The 18,245-nt window shown below is 43.8% G+C and overlaps 1 protein-coding gene across 2 annotated transcripts; it reads left to right on the forward strand.

Moving 5' to 3' along the window:
• Positions 1 to 49: 49 nt before the first annotated feature.
• Positions 50 to 17,923, forward strand: mapk14a (mitogen-activated protein kinase 14a). 2 transcript variants are annotated; one of them, XM_042099174.1, is made up of 12 exons: positions 50 to 483; positions 2,659 to 2,788; positions 3,168 to 3,226; positions 10,628 to 10,739; positions 11,110 to 11,139; positions 11,356 to 11,403; positions 11,691 to 11,805; positions 12,033 to 12,104; positions 13,161 to 13,240; positions 14,897 to 14,975; positions 15,898 to 16,071; positions 16,724 to 17,923. In XM_042099174.1, exons 1-12 carry the CDS (start codon positions 365 to 367, stop codon positions 16,789 to 16,791), a joined length of 1,086 nt encoding a protein of 361 aa, XP_041955108.1. In that variant the 5' UTR covers positions 50 to 364; the 3' UTR covers positions 16,792 to 17,923. The 2 variants fall into 2 exon arrangements, with proteins under 2 accessions (XP_041955108.1, XP_041955107.1); XM_042099173.1 differs by lacking the exon at positions 13,161 to 13,240 and adding an exon at positions 13,694 to 13,773.
• The last annotated feature ends 322 nt before the right edge of the window (positions 17,924 to 18,245 follow it).

The following is an 18,245-nucleotide window of genomic DNA, read 5'->3' on the forward strand; positions in this document are numbered from 1 at the left end:
ACCTCGCGAGAGTTTGTGGATTCGGAGGGCGCCTTCGGGAAGTGACAAAACCGAAAGATTTGCTTGTGTAGCAAAGTTGCGCAGGCGAAAGGGAGAGACGAACGGGACAGTGTTTGAATCCTGAATCATGTTCATTGGCCTTGCCTTATATCGTACGGGTTGACTATAATCGCCTTTTCCAGGCATGCATTTGTTATAAACAATTGAAGATTGAACATTAATTCGCCACATTGAGGATACATTCGACGCATACTCTTTGCCTCGGTTGCAAGAAGTTACCATCGAAGTTAGCTGGTTAGCCTGCACAGCCGATCCAGGAAAAGGAGAAGTTACTACCTACTCGCCAGTGGTTTTCTCTGCAGGAATGTCGCAGCCAGAAAGTCCCTCGTTCTATCGACAAGAACTTAACAAGACTGTCTGGGAGGTTCCATGCCGATACCAGAAGTTGACCCCAGTTGGTTCTGGTGCATATGGATCAGTATGGTAAATACTACTGTTTGTCTTTGTTTGCGCTATGCGAGATTGCCTCATTCATTCAGACCTCGCCACACGTTAGCATATGTGCTAATGTGATAGGACTGAGTAATCATGGCTTCACTTGCCAGCTAGCATGGGCTTTAACTTTATTTGACAGAAATGGTCGGTCATCATGATGCCACAGCAGTTAAATTCGTTAATTTACCGAAAGTGAACGTAGTTTGGGAAAGCAGTAATTTAAGACTTATTTGGTTAACATGGCATGTTGGCCAGCTACTTACCCACAAGTTTTCAACAGCGGCTAGTCGGCTAACGTTTAGACTGTCTGGAGGTGGAGTTTGTGCAATTTTGGATTGCCTTAATATGATGGGTAAACGAAATAACATGCAAAGCACCTTTTGTATTTAGCCGACCAAGCCAAGCATATTCCCCATTTCCTGTTCATAATCGGATACTCGAATAATGGAGCATAACGTTACCACACTTGACGTGGACGCCCATGAAATGCACGGATGCATTGTCCAATCAACTTTTAAAGGGATATTTTACTAAACAGTACGGATATCATTAGTGACTTTATTGAACATGCGAAAGCCTCAAGGACATAGCTGTGACGCAACATCGTGCGTATTTTTAAGGAACTCTGGATGTGTGTGGGACATCTGTTCCTGTACGTCCAGTGATGTCATTCCGCTCCTTGTCTGGAGTGACTCATAGCGCTACTAGGTCATGATTCACTGTTGTGGTCCCCCTCGAAACCACTTGTTAGCGTCGCAGCCCTCTTAACCTATTTACAAGATTCACTTGTTTATGCCTGGCTCAGTGTATGTGTGAGAGTCAGTGATGTTATGTAGAGCTTTACGTCACAAGATCTTCACACACGTTCTCAGTGTTGTTTGTGGCTCTTCATGAAATGCCTGCACTGGATAGATAGGACAACGTGCGTGCAGTGCCATTTTTGCAAAACAGCTAGAAAGTGCCAGACACATGAACGTTACGCATTATTAGGCCTAATACGACAAATATCGGCGAACCTAGTCAATTTGAGGTACTTTTTTAATGCACACAGTGGGTGGACACAATGCCATATTTGCAGATCAGACATGCAGGGGTGAATTTTATCTACTTAATTAGAGGAATAGGGCTGTTTGAATATCAGGGTCGTTCAGGGTGCTCCTCCATATGCCACTAGTGTATTTTGTGTGCTAGTGCAGAGTTGAATCAACAAAGTGCTAGGCAACCAGGTAACCAAGATCATATAATGGAGCTGTGCTGCCTACAATATCACCTGGCTGTCTCATTTTACGGTTTGATCTTAGACCAGATTTTTCTAGTGATGTCTCACTAGATGTCTCTCCTAAACTGGTGCTGTTACACTGTTACTTTTAATGCTGATGTAATATTTATTGCCATTCTATGTTGTACGTTGGTTCTGGATAAAAGCATCCGCTAAACATTTTAATGTAAACTGTTCCTGATATGTTAGGGTCACTGTGTTCTTGTCCACACATCATTAACCAATCACATCTGACCGATGCCCAGATTTTTGTCCCGAATCATAGGTGTGTTTTTGTTTCACACAGTCGACATCATCAGATGCAGGGTCTAAGTTTAAGCAGGGTTTCCATCACTACTAGTTCAATGTGTTGCACCTTCATGACTTAAAAGTTGACACATCAGGATGAGTGTCCTAATGCTGTGAATGTTGACACATGAGAGGGCAGCAGAAATGAAGAGGCACACTGGCTAGAGAGAAGGCCAGATCGCAATGAGGTGTAACTTGAACAGTGAGGGTGTAAAATAAGGTGTAACAATTTAAAAGCTTACTGTTATTTCCTGTTTTGTTCTTGTGCAACTTCCCTCTTTCAGTGGTGTGTGTGTGTGTGTGTGTGTGTGTGTGTGTGTGTGTGTGTGTGTGTGTGTGTCCTGGTGGTTTGCAGAGATTAGTCTATTGATGTGTTGCAGTTTAAGTGAATGTGATTCAGGACATTCCCATCTTGCATTAGCCTAGTTTTGCTTCCTGGAAATGTAACCCTTGACACTAGTGACATTAAAACATTGCGTTACCATCAGAGATTGTTTCATATTTTCCTATGTGAACTTCTCAATTCTATAATACTTTCAGGGATACACTTGAATGTGCATGGTAGTTGATGAACAGGATGCCCATGTGTCTTGCAGTTCTGCGTATGATGAGAATACAATGCTGATGGTTGCTGTGAAGAAGCTCTCTCGACCCTTCCAGTCTATCATCCACGCCAAACGCACATACAGGGAGCTGCGGCTGCTCAAACACATGAAACATGAAAACGTAGGTTTTGCTTTCTCTTGTTGTCTCTTCCTTTCTGTCTGTCTGTCTTTCTTTCCTGTCACTTGCTGCATTTCTCTCTCTCTCTTTTCCATTTTTCTTTCTGTTCTTTTCTTTCTCGCACGCCCAAAATAAAATTGAAAGCTTCATTGACATTCTTGTATTATTGTTGTGACTGGCTGAAGCCCCCCCCCCCAATGTCTTTCAGTGAGTTAGACCACATAACTTTCATACTTCCATTTGTTCCTGTTCCACTGGCTCTGTTCCTCTACTACTCCATGTCCTCTTAGCCTGTCTGCTCTAAATTGATCTCTGGGCTGGACATGCCCAGACTGAGACATTATCAGTGTCCAAATGAACTCTTCTGCTCTCTTTTTTCCAGGTGATTGGTTTGCTGGATGTCTTCACCCCTGACACCAATGTGGATGACTTCAATGATCTGTGAGTGGCTGGGAACTTTATCTCCATCACTCACTCACACACACACACACACACACACACACACACACACATACATACATTCTCTCTCTCATTCTTGTGCTGTCTCTTTGTCTCTCAAAGCCACAACAAAAACATCTGAAGCACAAGGTTGTGTGAAGAGATGCTTTGCACTAGAGAACAGAGCCTATTGCTATGAAGCAGCGGTAATTTGTGACCCTACTTAGGTGTGCATGTTTGAGTGGAAAGTACATTCATACAAACATCGGTGACACCAAGCCTCTGTGAAGATGCGTTGATGTTTGCTTGTCTGTTGGTGGATCTAAGGTGTGAAGACCACAAGCCCTACACTCAGCACAGATGAAAGCTACTTCTCCCCTAATCAAAAAGTGTTTGTGTTGATATGTACTTGACAGAAGCAGATCGTAGATGAATATAAATACACTGCTCAAAATAAATAAGGGAACACTTTTTCATAGGAGTATAGCATCAAGTCTATCAAACTTGTAAGCTATTGGTCTTGCCACTTACGTAACAGAGGTGGTTGTGAATCAGTTTCACCTGCTTTGGTGTAATCAAAGTTAACAACAGGTGCACTAGAGGGGCAACAATGAGACGACCCCCAAAACAGGAATGGTTTTACAGGTGGTGGCAACTGATCATTTTTCCATCTTTATCCTTCTTGAGTGAATTTTCACAAGTTTCGCATTTGGGTAGGGTCAGTGTCACTACTGGTAGCATAAGCCAGTACCTGGAGCCTACAAAGGTTGCACAGGTAGTCCAACTCCTCCAGAATGGCACACCAATACATTCCATTGCCAGGACTTCTGTGTCTCCCAGCGCAGTCTCAAAAGAAGATTCCTGGAGACAGGCAGTTGCTCTAAGAGAGCTGGGCAGTGTGGTAGAAGATCCTTTACCCAGCAGCAGGACCAGTATCTGCTCCTTTGTGCAAGGAGGAACAGTAGGAGCCCTGCCAGAGCCCTACACAATGACCTCCAGCAGGCCGCTGGTGTGAATATCTGACCTCACTGTCAGAAACAGACTTCATGAGGGTGGCCTGATGGCCTCTAGAGGGATCTGTGCTCACTGCCCAGCACTGTGGTGCTCAATTGCCATTTGCCATAGAATACAAAATTGGCAGGTCCACCAATGGCGCCCTGTGCTTTTCACAGATGAGAGCAAGTTCACCCTGAGCACATGTGACAGACGTGAAAGGGTCTGGACATTGTTGTTATGCTGCCTGCAACATCGTTGAATGTGCAGCAAGCATAAGTTAACAAAGCTTGTAAACGTAGCATCTAAGGTGATTGGGGTACAGCTATCACAGCTGCAACATATATATGATAAACGGGTCAGGGGTAAGGCTGACTAAATTTTAAACTGCCCTGATCACCCACTTTTTGGGGAGTGTAATCTGCTCCCCTTAGGTCGCTGTTTTATACTACCTATGTTAAGAACTAGACATGCCAGGGATTATTTTATTCCTGTGGCTATTAGGAACCTGAATTCACTTGACTGACATCTCTTGAATCTTTTATACAGTATGTGATTATTTATTTATTCCTGTCTGTGTTCATTATGACAGATTTACCTGTGTACTGTCCAATTGGATCCTGTCATTGGTGTTGGGGGAAGGAGTGTCTCCATTGATGTGTGTCCTGTGTTGTGTTTACAATGTTGTTGGCATCTGAGGGGTATTTCACAAAACCTAGATAAGGGATTAAGCTGGGATTTTTAGGTTATCCTGGATGAATTTAGCCTTGACTTGGTTTCACAAAAGAGATGGCACATAAGTTACCATGGGCATTTATTCTCTGCACCTAGCCTGGTCCCGACCAGGCTAACAGTCAAGCTAAGTTTATTCTAATGGTAATTATGTTGTCTTATTGGTTCAGCTAGCTGTCATTCACATCAGACCTCCGTGCTAATTTTTAAGGACCTTTATTCCATTTATAAACTATTTGCTAAATGTATTTGTTCGCAAAACAAAACAGATTGACTGCCTACTACCATATGGTTATTATTTTAATTGTGATAGCCTTATAATTATTAACATAGGCCTAGGTACTCATTGTTTGCTTATTTTATTGATAGACGTTTGATGAATAGCCTACTGTAGTTGATTGGAAGTGGAGGGGCAAGTTTTCGAAGGTATTTTCAACTAATAATATTAAGGTATATCATATATGTGCATCTTTGCAGTGGCAAGCGCTTTCTTGATGTTGCGTGCCGAGACAAGGAAACACTCACACGTGGGTGCATACGTAAATTTGCATTCAGTTGGTCTACCACGCCTACTTCTGCTGTTTTACAGAAATAGCCATGATTCCCCATTCCAAAAAGGATAACTTTACTTCATTGTTAGTCTATCAATAGCGGTTGTTCACTTTGTGTGAATGACGCTATTTTCCGCATCTTTTTTATTCCAACCGTGGGCACTTTGGAGCAGAAACGAGAACGTGCACACATCCTGAATTACTTACACCTGGCTTGACATAGTCGCTCCTACTCATCCTGGATTGGCATTAGTGAAACGAGTTGAGCTAGGATGACCAGACAACTATGTCAAACCTCGCTTTATTATTTATCTTGGATGTCTTAATTCTGCCTTTGTGAAATACCCCTCTGGTGGTGCTTTTCTGTGAATGTGTTAGACATCCTGCTGCACACTAAATGTCCTTTTCTAAGGATAAATAAAGTGAAAAAATAAAACTTGTAACTTCTTCAGGAAAAGAAAGAAAACAAATTGTTGACATTTTTATGTACATAATTTTAGCATTATGTCAGAGGAAATTATCAATATTTCATGAAATGTTTAATATTTCAAGAGAATCACAAATAATAGTTGTTTTTTCCCCACTAGATTCACTATATTATTCACTCTTTACCACTTAGCAAGTTATTTTGCAGTGAAAGATTTCTTTCACTGCAAAATATCCTGTCCTGTTTCCAGATAAACTGAAGCTTGTGGCTTTTGATTCCCCTCCTCCCCTTTCAGGTGAAGTGAGCGGGATGGTTTCAGTTTGGTCGCTCACTACTGCATCCTGCTGCCTCTGCTGCTGCTGCAGTGGTTTGGATGACCTTGGCCAGAATGCCTTGCTCTCTCTGTTCCATACTGACAAAAGCGGTCATACTCAGTCTCCGTACTGGTTAATTTCCCAGAATTCAGTTGTGGGCAAGGCCGTTTGCGATTTGATTTTAATAGATAATTATAGCGACTTCGAGAAGGTCATTCCCAGCCATTTTCCTTGTTTGAAACCCTGCACTTTGAACTCTGACCTACACTAAACATGGCACAAGTCAGTCACCTGAGGTCATGCCCCTGGGTGCTCCTGTGCTAGAACGCTGAATGGCGAGCAATGTGCACAGGGTGCCAACATGCCATGTTTTTCCTCTGGTAGTGAAAGAGAGGGGGGCAGAGTGGCATCCACTGCTCCACTAGCTAATAAACACACCAACAGGCTCCCTCCTGTCCTGCACCCACCTACCAGCTCTGCCTCCACCCCAGAACATGAGCTCCAGTTTCCACATTCGCGTCCAGCCAGCATGCCGCACCATGCAACTATGTCCAAAGGAATGTAGGCGGGCTCCATAATCCCTGTGAGAGGATGGTGAGAGTTCATTCTACAAGCTTCATACCTAGAGACATAGAGACAGACAGACAGAGAGAGAGAGAGAGACAGACAGACAGACAGACAGACACATTGTGCCATCGGGGACCTGGGGAAACTCCACTGGCCAGATAAGGAGGCATTTCTATGAGCCGTAACCTAAAGAAAGACTGTTAAAATGGGGGGAGGGGAGAAGAAACTTGGAATAGGATATGGGTTAAGATTACTACTGACAAGACAAGGGGGCATTCATATGATCTAAGGAGAGTGTAGGAGGGAGGCGGAATCCTGGGGTACGAGTTTGGTTTGGCCAGAGGGGTGGGTCTAGTCGAGAGAGAGACTGAGAGGTGGAAAGGGGTATGGATAAAGGAAAGACCACTGACTAGGAAGAGAGGGGGCTTTCCTGTGACGTTGCATCCAAAGAGAGCAGGAGAGGGAGAAGAGGGGCAGGTGGGGGCTCGTAAGGCTGATTCTGAGCCACATCAAAGTCCTTTTAGGCAAGTCCCTCCATCTATTTTGGGCAGAACTGAGTGTGCGCAAGGCTTCACAACACCAACCTTGCTCCAGTGGCGAGATCACAACACATGATTGGTACGATGTATTTACAACACGCCACATGATTGGCACGATGTATTCACATGTCTAGTTTTAGCCGCGGAAGGGGCAGGATATGTGACAACTGCCATATTGCCATTACTATGCCCCATGCATTTCTATGGAGGATTTTTTGAGTGCTGTGTCTCATTAGAAAGTCAATGGCCACATGGTCTCCGCTGCTTCCAGAAATACAGTATGACTCACACAGAGAGGAGCAGGAGGAGGAGAGGGAGGTGGTAGTGGAAGCTGCAATGGGCACCCTAGCTCTTTATCTATTTCCTTTTTTCTCTCTTTTTTTCTTTCTTTCTCTTTCTGTCTCTCTCTCATTCTTTCTCTTTTTTTCTCTCTCTCTCTCTCTCTCTCTCACACCCTCGCACTCTTACTGTCTGTTTTTCTCTCTGGTTCTCAGTTTCTTCTCCCTTCCCTTCTCTCTGCACGCTCATATGTCACCTTCTCTCTCTGCAAAGTGCATCCGGGGCCGCCTCTTTTTTTTCTTCTTTTCTCACCCTTTCTGTATCTATCTCTCTTCTAGTCCTCGTCTCTTTCTCTTCCCCAGTTGTGCCTCCTCCTCAGAGCAGGAACCAGATAAACAGTGGGAGGGTTGCCAGAGAGCGGAGCAGTGAGGGGAGGGGTGGGCGAATTGAAACCAGAAGGGATCTCCCTAAAAATACCTAGATTTTCCAGTCCCACTATGAGACTGTGTGTGTGTGTGTGTGTGTGTGGTTTGTTATATGTGTGTGTGTGTGTGTGCAGGTGGCAGTAGTGTGTTATGGTTTTGGATATTATGGCATGTGTGTTTACTGCAAGGACAAATAGCAGATGTGATGCCTGGCCCAGTTAAGACTTTGGCTTTGTGCTAGCCAGTGTTTTCCAAAGTAGCTAGTGCATGCATACCCCACCCAGCAGGGCCATGAAAGGCCTGCAGCACTATGATTAGAAAACATTGTTAGTTCTGCTTTAAGTCAACATTGAGGCAGCAGGGCTGCAGTGTGTGCAACCCCTGTTGCAGTGTTGAATGCTTGAGAGGTGGTGAAGGAGAAAGCTGGCCAGAGATAGAGGAGAGCTATTGACACATAGAAGTTTGCGATGTTTGTACTGGCAGCAGACGTAGGCTGGGTTCTGTTGCAGCATGTCGCACTTGTCTGTGTAGGCATATATCCTGTTAGAGATAGATTATTAGAAAACATTCAAAACAGAAAATCTGCTTAACCAACAGGCCTGCCAATTGCTCAGTATAAGATTCGGCACCACCTGCATCTTGACTAATTAAATGTAGTTTCAACTTTCTGCTGAAATCTCACAAAGGCATGGGAGAGGTTGCGGTGATGGAACATTTAAAGACCAATCTTATTATTGACGTAATTCAGTGAGGTATTTTCCAGCACTGGGTGGATGTTCTGTGAAAGATGTTTTGGATGAGCTTTGCCTAACGTGTTGTCTTTTAGGGCAGGGGTTCCCAAACTTTTCCACGACAAGGCACCCCAAATACCACTAGGTTCTGGTCAAGGACCCCCTTGATGTGTTATTGAGCCCATCAACAATACTACGGCAAATGTAAAAATACATTAAGATAATCCTAATAATTATTTTAGCCACAAGCACTTCGTGATGGAGCATACAGTGTGTAAAAATTGTATTTGGGGCTTTCTGCTATATGAGAGCTATCACTCTACTATTATTCCCAGTCATTATCATGGGAAATATAATGTTAAGATATGCCTCACATTATTATAATGGCATTGTATAACAACCCTCATAGTAATAGGTATGTTTTACATTTTTCAAATGTATTTATTTGTTGCTTTTATTTTTCCTTCCAACTTGCTGAGGCTCCCCTGGCACACCCTCGCGGCCCCCACTTTGAAAACCACTGTTTTAGGGTATTATCAAGAGGAGACTCAAATGGAGATTCTTAACTTTGCGACAATTTCTATAAAAACAGCAGCGGCTAAAGTGGACACTCAGGACCGGGGGAGGACAGAGGGAATTTAAGAGTGTCCAGTTGAGCTGGATTGCACATATTTGACATAATTCACAGTGTTTCCTAATAGGTCACTATTAGGAAAGTGTCTACAGCAGCATCAGCAGAAGGTAGAGGAATCGACCAATTCGCCAAAAGTCAGAATGAGGATGAGATCAGGAGCAGGGTTTGTTGTTATTTGTTGATCATGGTGAAGGTGTCATCGTTGGCACTTGGGCACAGCCTGTGAATAGTCATCTGCAACGGCTCCAGTAGCGTGTGTAGCTTAGGAGAGGGCTGACAGTGGAGTGTGGAGCAGTCCATTATTTGCTGTGTTTCCTGACTGCTGCTGAGGCTGAGTACCAGCACGCATCTGATTGAGGAGCAGAGCTGCTCTTTGTTTTCTGAGTGCTCTGCTACCCAGCCTGGGACGACTTATGTGCGTCAGCAGCAGCAGCAGCAGGAGGAGCACGAGCATATTTTAAACAAGAGGAGTCACTGAGAAGAGGGAGAGTTATGGAGAGGAGTAGCTGCTGAGCTGTGCTGGCCTCGTGGAGACTCTGCTTGTGAGCCTGCGAGATGGAAAACTCCCAGAGAGTGAGAGTGGAGCCGTTGTTGTTCTCTGTGTTTCCTGGCTGCCATGCCTGTCCGCCTGCCGGCCCGTGAGGGCCCCTTCTGCGGGGGCGTGTGGCCTGGGAGACGAGGCTCCCATCGCTTAGTCATTGCGCATCGCTCGCCGACAGGAAACCCGCCCACGGTTATCCAACCACCCCACCCCCGTCTCAGGCCCATAGAAACACACAGTGCAGTTCACAGGCGGCCCCTGAAAGCGACCCCTGTGCGTTTGAAGGCGTAAAGTGACCCCGTGGGAGTTTATAATAACATACGGTGGAGCTCTCCGAGAGTCAACTTCGACTGTGTGGGAAGCGCTGTATTAGACAGAAAAAGGGAAACTAGGACATCTCCCTTAATCGGGCATTTCCTCTGGTGAACTCCATATACTTGCATCAGAAGAAATATGTTATGTAACAGCCATTTGTGTATTTGTTGTTAAGGAACTTCCATCCTGTGATGCTGTATCACACCAAACCATTAACAGAACATACCATACCAAGACGCTAAGAAATAAATGTGCACTACATGCCTCTGTTGTTGTTGCCGAAGTGGGTGTCAAAAAAGGAAGCAGAATCATCTCACATCTCACTTCCTCTCTGACTTCCCTTCCTCTCTGCGCAGTTACCTGGTGACCCACCTGATGGGCGCCGACCTCAACAACATCGTCAAGTGCCAGAAGCTGACTGATGACCACGTGCAGTTCCTCATCTACCAGATCCTCCGCGGCCTTAAGGTGACCAGACTCTCCTCAAACCACCCAAAGGCTGCAGCACGTTAGGCATCCTCTAAAAGCCAACATGCGTAACACGTGAAACCTAACCCCACAGACCAGTACTGCACATCAGTGTTGAGGCTATTTATAATCCTCTCCACCGTAGCATGGGATTCAGTGCTTCCAATATACTCTTCCAGACATTGTTGATAACTTATATTGAGTTCCTGTATGACTACTTTTAATAAACATGCAGTTAAGCGACCATGTGCTTCCCTAGGACATAGCATGATATTTGTTCAGGACTCTCAGTGCCTCATTAATGAGGAGTGTTGGATTTATCTCATGTAAATGTTGACTGTGTGTCTCATCACTGTTTTGTCTTTTACAGTACATCCACTCGGCAGACATCATTCACAGGGTGAGTAACTAACTTATCAGATCTAGTTATGTGGCATGATCATGAACTGATGCACTTGCTGTAACATTAAAGTGGGAAGTGAGATTTTCTAATAAAAGTATGTCATCTTCAATCTCTGTCTCTTGCTCTCTCTTGTTCCTCTCTCTCTCTCTCTCTCCCTTCTTCTCTCTTTCTCTCTCCCTCTCTCCCTCCCTCCTCTTCCCTTCCCTTCTGTAGGACCTGAAGCCCAGTAATCTGGCTGTGAATGAGGACTGTGAGTTGAAGGTGAGTGAAGTGGTGGTGCAGTGTCCTAACTATGCTGTAGGTGCTCAGCTGATGGCAAAGCGAAACTGTAAAGACCCAAACAGTGAGAAACGCACACATGCACACACGCACACCTTTTGAAACCAGTCTAGAGAACTACAGTACATGTCTGACTGACATAATCCTAGTGATTTTACAGGTTACTGACAGGGCCGTGGGTGGAACCACTTCCTCTCACGCTCTTTGTTTCTTCCTTTTGTTTTGTTTACCTGTGTGTTCATTCCTTCATTCCGTTGCCATCCTCTTAGATCTTGGACTTCGGCCTGGCCCGACACACAGATGATGAGATGACTGGCTATGTGGCGACGCGCTGGTACAGGGCACCTGAAATCATGCTCAACTGGATGCACTACAACATGACGGGTACAACTGGTTCTGCCTTGAGGCCACTGTAGAATCATACCTGTGTAACCCAATGAATTGCCACCGCCAGGGAATTATTGCGCATCATACTGGGAAGTGGCAATTCATTGGGTTACACCTGCATATATTTATTTGTGCATAATTTATACATCTGTAAACGTAACTCTTACAATTCCATTGTTGTACTTTCATGTCTCTGTGTTTATGTGGAATCCTCTACATCATAGTGGATATTTGGTCGGTGGGATGCATCATGGCCGAGCTGCTGACTGGGAGGACCTTATTCCCGGGCACTGACCGTATCCTTTAGACTCTCAATGTTCCCCTGCTCCCTCACTGGAGTAGACAGCCCACAGCCCTTTACCCTGTTTGTTTATTCGTTGTGGTGATCAGTGCTCATATATAAAACAACTGTTGTCATTCACACACAAAGCGTTTTTTTCCCCCTCTGCTCCCTCATCTAGCAGGACTTCAAAGGAAATGTGATCCATGCATTTCACTTAGTAACGGGTTGTGCAACATGCCCCCCTCTCTGTCTTTCTCTCTTTCTTTCTCCCTCTCTCCTTCCCTCCCAGTGGACCCTTCTAATGTAGTGTTTTCACTTCCTGGTGTGATGTGGCTGATGATATAGTAGACGTTTTGTTCACTGATAACAATCTTGTATATGCTCTGATTAACTGAATTAATAAGGCTTGGCCACTTATATAAAATGGCACCCTATCACAGCCTGTGATCTTTCTTCCTTCTCCTAATAGCAAATCCAGCTGTCTGCGGTCTGTAACATCACCAGTCTGTTAACTTGTTGTTTAGGAAACTTCTCAGCTATGTGCTTTCCTGTCACTCTGATCCCAACGTCAACACCAAACCTGCCCCCCCACCCCCGTGCTCCAGCTCACCTGACGGGCACCTCTGAACACATTTTTTTCTCCTGCAGGCTTAAAGCATGTTAAGCCCTGGCCATATTTCACCGTCACTCACAGCTGCCTGTTTGCTTGCCTGTGCTTTCCCAGAATGCACCATACTGCAATCCTCCCTGTTGAACTGACAGAAGGTGCCCTGCATGGCTGTGCTTTTCCCTGGAAGAATGGCTGTCACAACTTACTTCATTTTCCTTTGAAAGGCAGATGGCGTGTCTCCTGTATAAATGGGTGACACAGCTGATGACATTTCACTGAACCTCCTGGTTTGGTGTGTTTTTTTTGTTTGTTTTTTTTTAAATATATATTTATATTGTTCCTAGTCACACCAAGGCCACACATGCCGTGAGCGGCCATGTTGTGTGTGTTTTGATTGACAGGAGTCGGCAATGGCAACGGCAACAGCTGCTGTTTGTTTTTTCCTTGAGTCGTCAGTAGATATTGATCAGTTGAAACTCATTATGCTGCTGGTGGGAACCCCGGGGCCTGAGCTGTTGATGAAAATCTCCTCCGAGTCTGTGAGTGCCACTGCTCGCTCGCCGCCTCCAGAGTTGACTCGTTTTCTTTTTGCCGCCCTGGAGCTGTGTGTGTGTGTTTGTGTGTGCACTAACAATAACACACACCATTTTCTTGCAGCTTGCTTTGCCTGACGTGTCATCGTCTCTGTGTCCTTCCTGCCACAGAATCGAAGCAAATGGCTAAAATGAAACTCAATGGTTTGCTAATGGACTTTGTCCTCAGATTTGGCCAACAATAATCTGTGTCCTTTTGTGCCACTCTGCTTGTGATTTGCATGCTTTACCTTTTCTCAGACCCCCCCCCCCCCCCCCCCAGCCAAATCCCCTGCTCCTATTCCTGTCCAAACTGCAAAGATGCCCCCTCTGTAAATGACTGACAATGAGCAGGTGTGTGTGTGTTGGAGAGTCAATGCTTGTGTTGTGTTGTTGACCCCCTTGACCTGGGCCTCAAAGACATAAACCAGCTTCAGCAGATTATGAGGCTGACTGGGACACCCCCCGCCTCATTAATAAATAGGATGCCTAGTCATGAGGTGAGGACACACGCTCAGGCCCGGACACACACACACACACACACACACACACACACATACATACATACATACATGCATGCATGCATACTGACACACACAAACGGACATGCATGCATACACGCAGGCCTGGACACACAAACACACATACACACTCAGGCCCGTACACACAAACGCACATACACACATGCACATGCGCACACACTACCAGACACATGCATAGACATAGACACACACACACACACACACAAACGAACATGCATGCATACACACACATGTCTGTAAAGTTATTTATTGCCTTTTCCCATCTGTTGGTTTGAGTTATATTCACTTAAAAAAATGAAAAGGTGTTTAAGGAGGCAAGAATAAGCAATTCTGGACTTTTGTTTTGGTCTGGGGTCTGTTCTTTAACCTGGTTGATCACTCACTCACTCACTCACTCTCTCTCCCTCTCTTTGTCTTTCACTTGTTTTCTCTCTCATTTCCCCTCTTGTCTGCGCCTATGACTATGTTAATTGCTTGTAATAGAAGACGCACGTGTCGCTGCCAACACAAATATTTGTCTGCTCAGATTGCTTGCTTGTTGTCCGTTTTGCTGCATTAATGCAGAAGTGTTGCATTAATAACCAGCCATTACAATGTGCGGCGCTATGCAGTGCAGTGGCTCATAAGCACTTAGGCAGTCCCAGGAGCAAAGCTAATGGAGATAATGTTGTGATGTAGCCACAGGGTATTTAAATTGCAAGTTGCCTTGCAACTGAATAGGGGTATTAGATAGCAACTGTAATTTAGGTCTATACATATACAATATATATTAAAAGGGGAATATTAACACTTAACACATAATGTTTTAGCATTAGGATACCTGTACTTTTTATTATTGAGAAATCTTAGGATTTAGAATGTTTAAAGCATTTTGAATACAAAAACAGGGTTACATATCTAGGTTTATATCTAGATAATCTCTTCATCTTAATACCTCTCATGTTCAATTTCTTCTGTTTTTGAATGGTCTTAGTCCATTTTATGGCACCAAATTGAATCCAATACCAGGAGAAAAAGTGAAGTTCAATATGAAGTCAGTGATGGTGACAATTACACGTCTTCCATCTGTCCCCTCTCATAGGCCAGGAACTACATCAACTCCTTACCACAGATGCCAAAAAGGAATTTCGCGGATGTCTTCATTGGAGCCAACCCAATGGGTAAGAGCACTGCAAAACCCTAGACCTCTACTCAGTCGTAAACTAATCCACACAGACATCGCCCCCTGCTGGCCCAGACCTGCACCAGATTAGAGCCAGAACCACCACATGTTGTGGGCTGGATGTCAGTAGCCTTTTGGTGTTTTAAGCCACCAACGTTGTCTTCCAGGGGGCTTAAAACACCATTGAGCATGTCAGAACATAAGTCACATATGCGGGTGCCAGCTTGGCATCAGACCCTCTGTAGTTTATAGTTGCACCAGCAGCAACACATTCAGAGGTCCCCCAGCAATGTAAACTTCCTGTTTAGCGCGATAAGCTTCCTGCTATGCTGTGGTATGTTAAAGCTTAGAGAAGCCTGCCAGTAATGATTGAAGGAACTGGTAAATCCGCTTTATGCACCAATCCTACAATACAGTAATTACCAGAAAAAGATAAGTAAGAGTTAACAATCCTTGTGCCTTCCTGCTCTCAGATCCTCTGGTATAAAGAGGGAGTCTAGCCTTCAGCAATAGCAAACAAGTCGTCCTCCCACTCAGCTATTGGTGTCTGTCAGGATATTACTGAATGTCTTACAGTGCAATGCAGTGTTAGCTATGGTGTAAATGGTGTAAACTTTAACACTTAGCTGATCAGTGTACTCGAGATCATGTAGTCAGGTGATTGGGCTGTGGTTCAACTGTGTTTTAGCACTCTGGATTGCGGTGAATGAATTTAAAATCACACACTTTAGTAAATACATGAGTATTAGTCCGTTAGTTGTTTGTCCCAAAGAAAGAAACAGATACATTTCATTTATTAGTATAATAATAACAATACTATATAAATAATAATAATTACATGTACATAAATACGTTAAATATATGATTGTAAAGGTATAATGAGTTGTCTGTATGGTGTGTGTTTGTCTGTTGAACTGCAGCGGTGGATCTGCTGGAGAAGATGCTGGTTCTGGACACTGACAAACGGATAACGGCGGCCGAGGCACTAGCCCACCCGTACTTCGCCCAGTACCACGACCCAGAGGATGAACCTGAGGCAGAGCCGTACGACCAAAGCTTTGAGAGCCGTGAGCTTGAGATTGACGAGTGGAAACGTGAGTCTAGCTCTGCAGCCTCCTCTGTCAGACATGAAGTCATTAAGCAGATGCTTCTGTCCAAAGCAACACACAGCATTGCACAGCTAAACTAGTAACATGTTAACCATTGGAGTTACACTAGTGCCAGTTGAGTCATAGAAACATACAGGAAATGTTAACTTGGGTAGTAACTTACTTTCATTGTAACTGTGTTTCCTGTTGTGAAATGATGGACATGGTTCTAGACCTACAATTCATTTTTGATGAACAAATTGTCATGTGGTTTCTGTGCATCCTGATTCTTAGTTTGTTGTGTTTTGTTTATGTAGTTGTTTAGAATTGAAATAATAACAAATACAACAGGGTAATGAAATAAAGTAACAAGTCTAAAACCAATGCAGTAGGGGGGGGGGGGGCAAGGATAAACATTCCACAGAACACCTTCCCTCAATGTATTCTCACAGCAATATTTTATTGAATTAGTACAACTCAAATGTAGAGATCCCAGTAAGTACATTACCTTGATACACCCATAACTTTGTGCAGCTCAAATTACTTGCTGTAGTTATTTTCCCCAGGGTGAGAAGTTCTGGTTATTTCCTTTCCTTCTGGAATGTTCTCTTTGTTGAAGGTAGTGATCATTTTTTGCTTTGTATTCTTTTCCCAACAGGGCTCACCTTTGAAGCGGTGCAGAGTTTCGTGCCACCTGCCTTAGATGAGGATGAGATGGAGTCATAAAGTCAGAGGCCAGGCAGGGGTGAAAGGTCAAAGAGAGTTGGCCTGGATCAACAGACCTGGCCATGAAAAGACCTCCATGCCCTACTTCACACAGTCTCGCCGAACCTAAAGAATCATTGAAGTGCCTCGCATTGCTCATGGGTGTTTCGTTTTAGTGTTTTTTTCTTTTCCTTTCCTTTTTTTGGTCCTTTGTTTTAGGTCTGTTTATAAAAATCAAGCGTCAGCCAACTCAGTTTGTCCGTCCTTCGACAACAAAGACACATAGGGAAATAGTAAAAGTAAAGGGATGTTTTAGAAGTTGTGTTTTCTGTCAGATGAGCCCTGGCACTAGCTAATTTTTTTCAAAGAGGCCAATGTGAAGTCAAACCACTAATTTGTAAGAGGGAAGTGCTTTTATGATTGTTGCTGATTTCCCCCCCCCCCCCCCCCATTTAGTTGCTCTTTCCTCAAAAACCTCTTGTTGAATATTTGTTTGGAAAGCACAATATTTGAATGTATGTTCTTTTATGCTGGTGACATTCAAATGTTGAATTTTTGTAGCCTCCATCATAGCTGTAGCTTGTAATATTTTTGTCTTTGAAATTGTAAGCCTATGAAATACTTTCTAGAATTCTACTAAGTGACAAGATGTTAGCATATTGCCCAGAGTAGTCTGTAGGTGACAGAGTAATGAAATGATGCCCTTTAGTCAAGGTTTAAAACTGACCTGAGCCACTGTAGGTTGGGGTATCAGTGAAATACACTAATGCATACAGCATGTATCATTGGTCCCAAATGAACTAATGTGTAAATAGAGGTTCCAGCTTTTTAAAAGTGTTTTAATCCCCTTTGTTCCTTCCTGTATGTTACTCCATCAAACAATCTCTGTATAGGCGTGTGTGTGTGCACGCGTGTGTGTATAAGGGGTATGAATGTGTGAAGGATTTGAGCTGTTATTTTTAGAGTGCAAAGAGAAATATCAGATGAATGTCAAAAGATGGAAATAGAAAGGAATATTTATACACTGTTTAGGTGATATTTATGAACTGGAGTGAGTGTATGTGTCTCTGTGGGCTTCTCTCCATGCCTGCTTGTAGTGTGAATACAACCAAGAAATTGTTTACTAAATAATAAAGACGATTATTTTTCACCAGATATGTTTCTGCTTGTTTGCTTCTTGCATGTATTATTATTTAACTTTGATGAAAAGTAGCCTGTGCTTTCTGAAGTATGCTAACTCTACATGTGTAGCCTGCCCTACACCACTAGATGGAACTATTTAGTCTGTATGACTTCAAAGATTAGGCTAGGCTAGTAAATTATGTTAAGCAGGTGTAATTTTGTTTCCTATCGAAGAAAATAGCATGTGTAGCAACATGATATGGTTTGGTAGTTTGCAGTTAGGTATAGACTTACATCGTGCGATGTTCAAAAAGGAGTAATGTCACGCAATTTTCTGGTCAGTGTGATGGTGT

This window comes from Alosa sapidissima, chromosome 7 (assembly GCF_018492685.1).
Source record: "Alosa sapidissima isolate fAloSap1 chromosome 7, fAloSap1.pri, whole genome shotgun sequence".
Classification (NCBI taxonomy): domain Eukaryota; kingdom Metazoa; phylum Chordata; class Actinopteri; order Clupeiformes; family Clupeidae; genus Alosa; species Alosa sapidissima.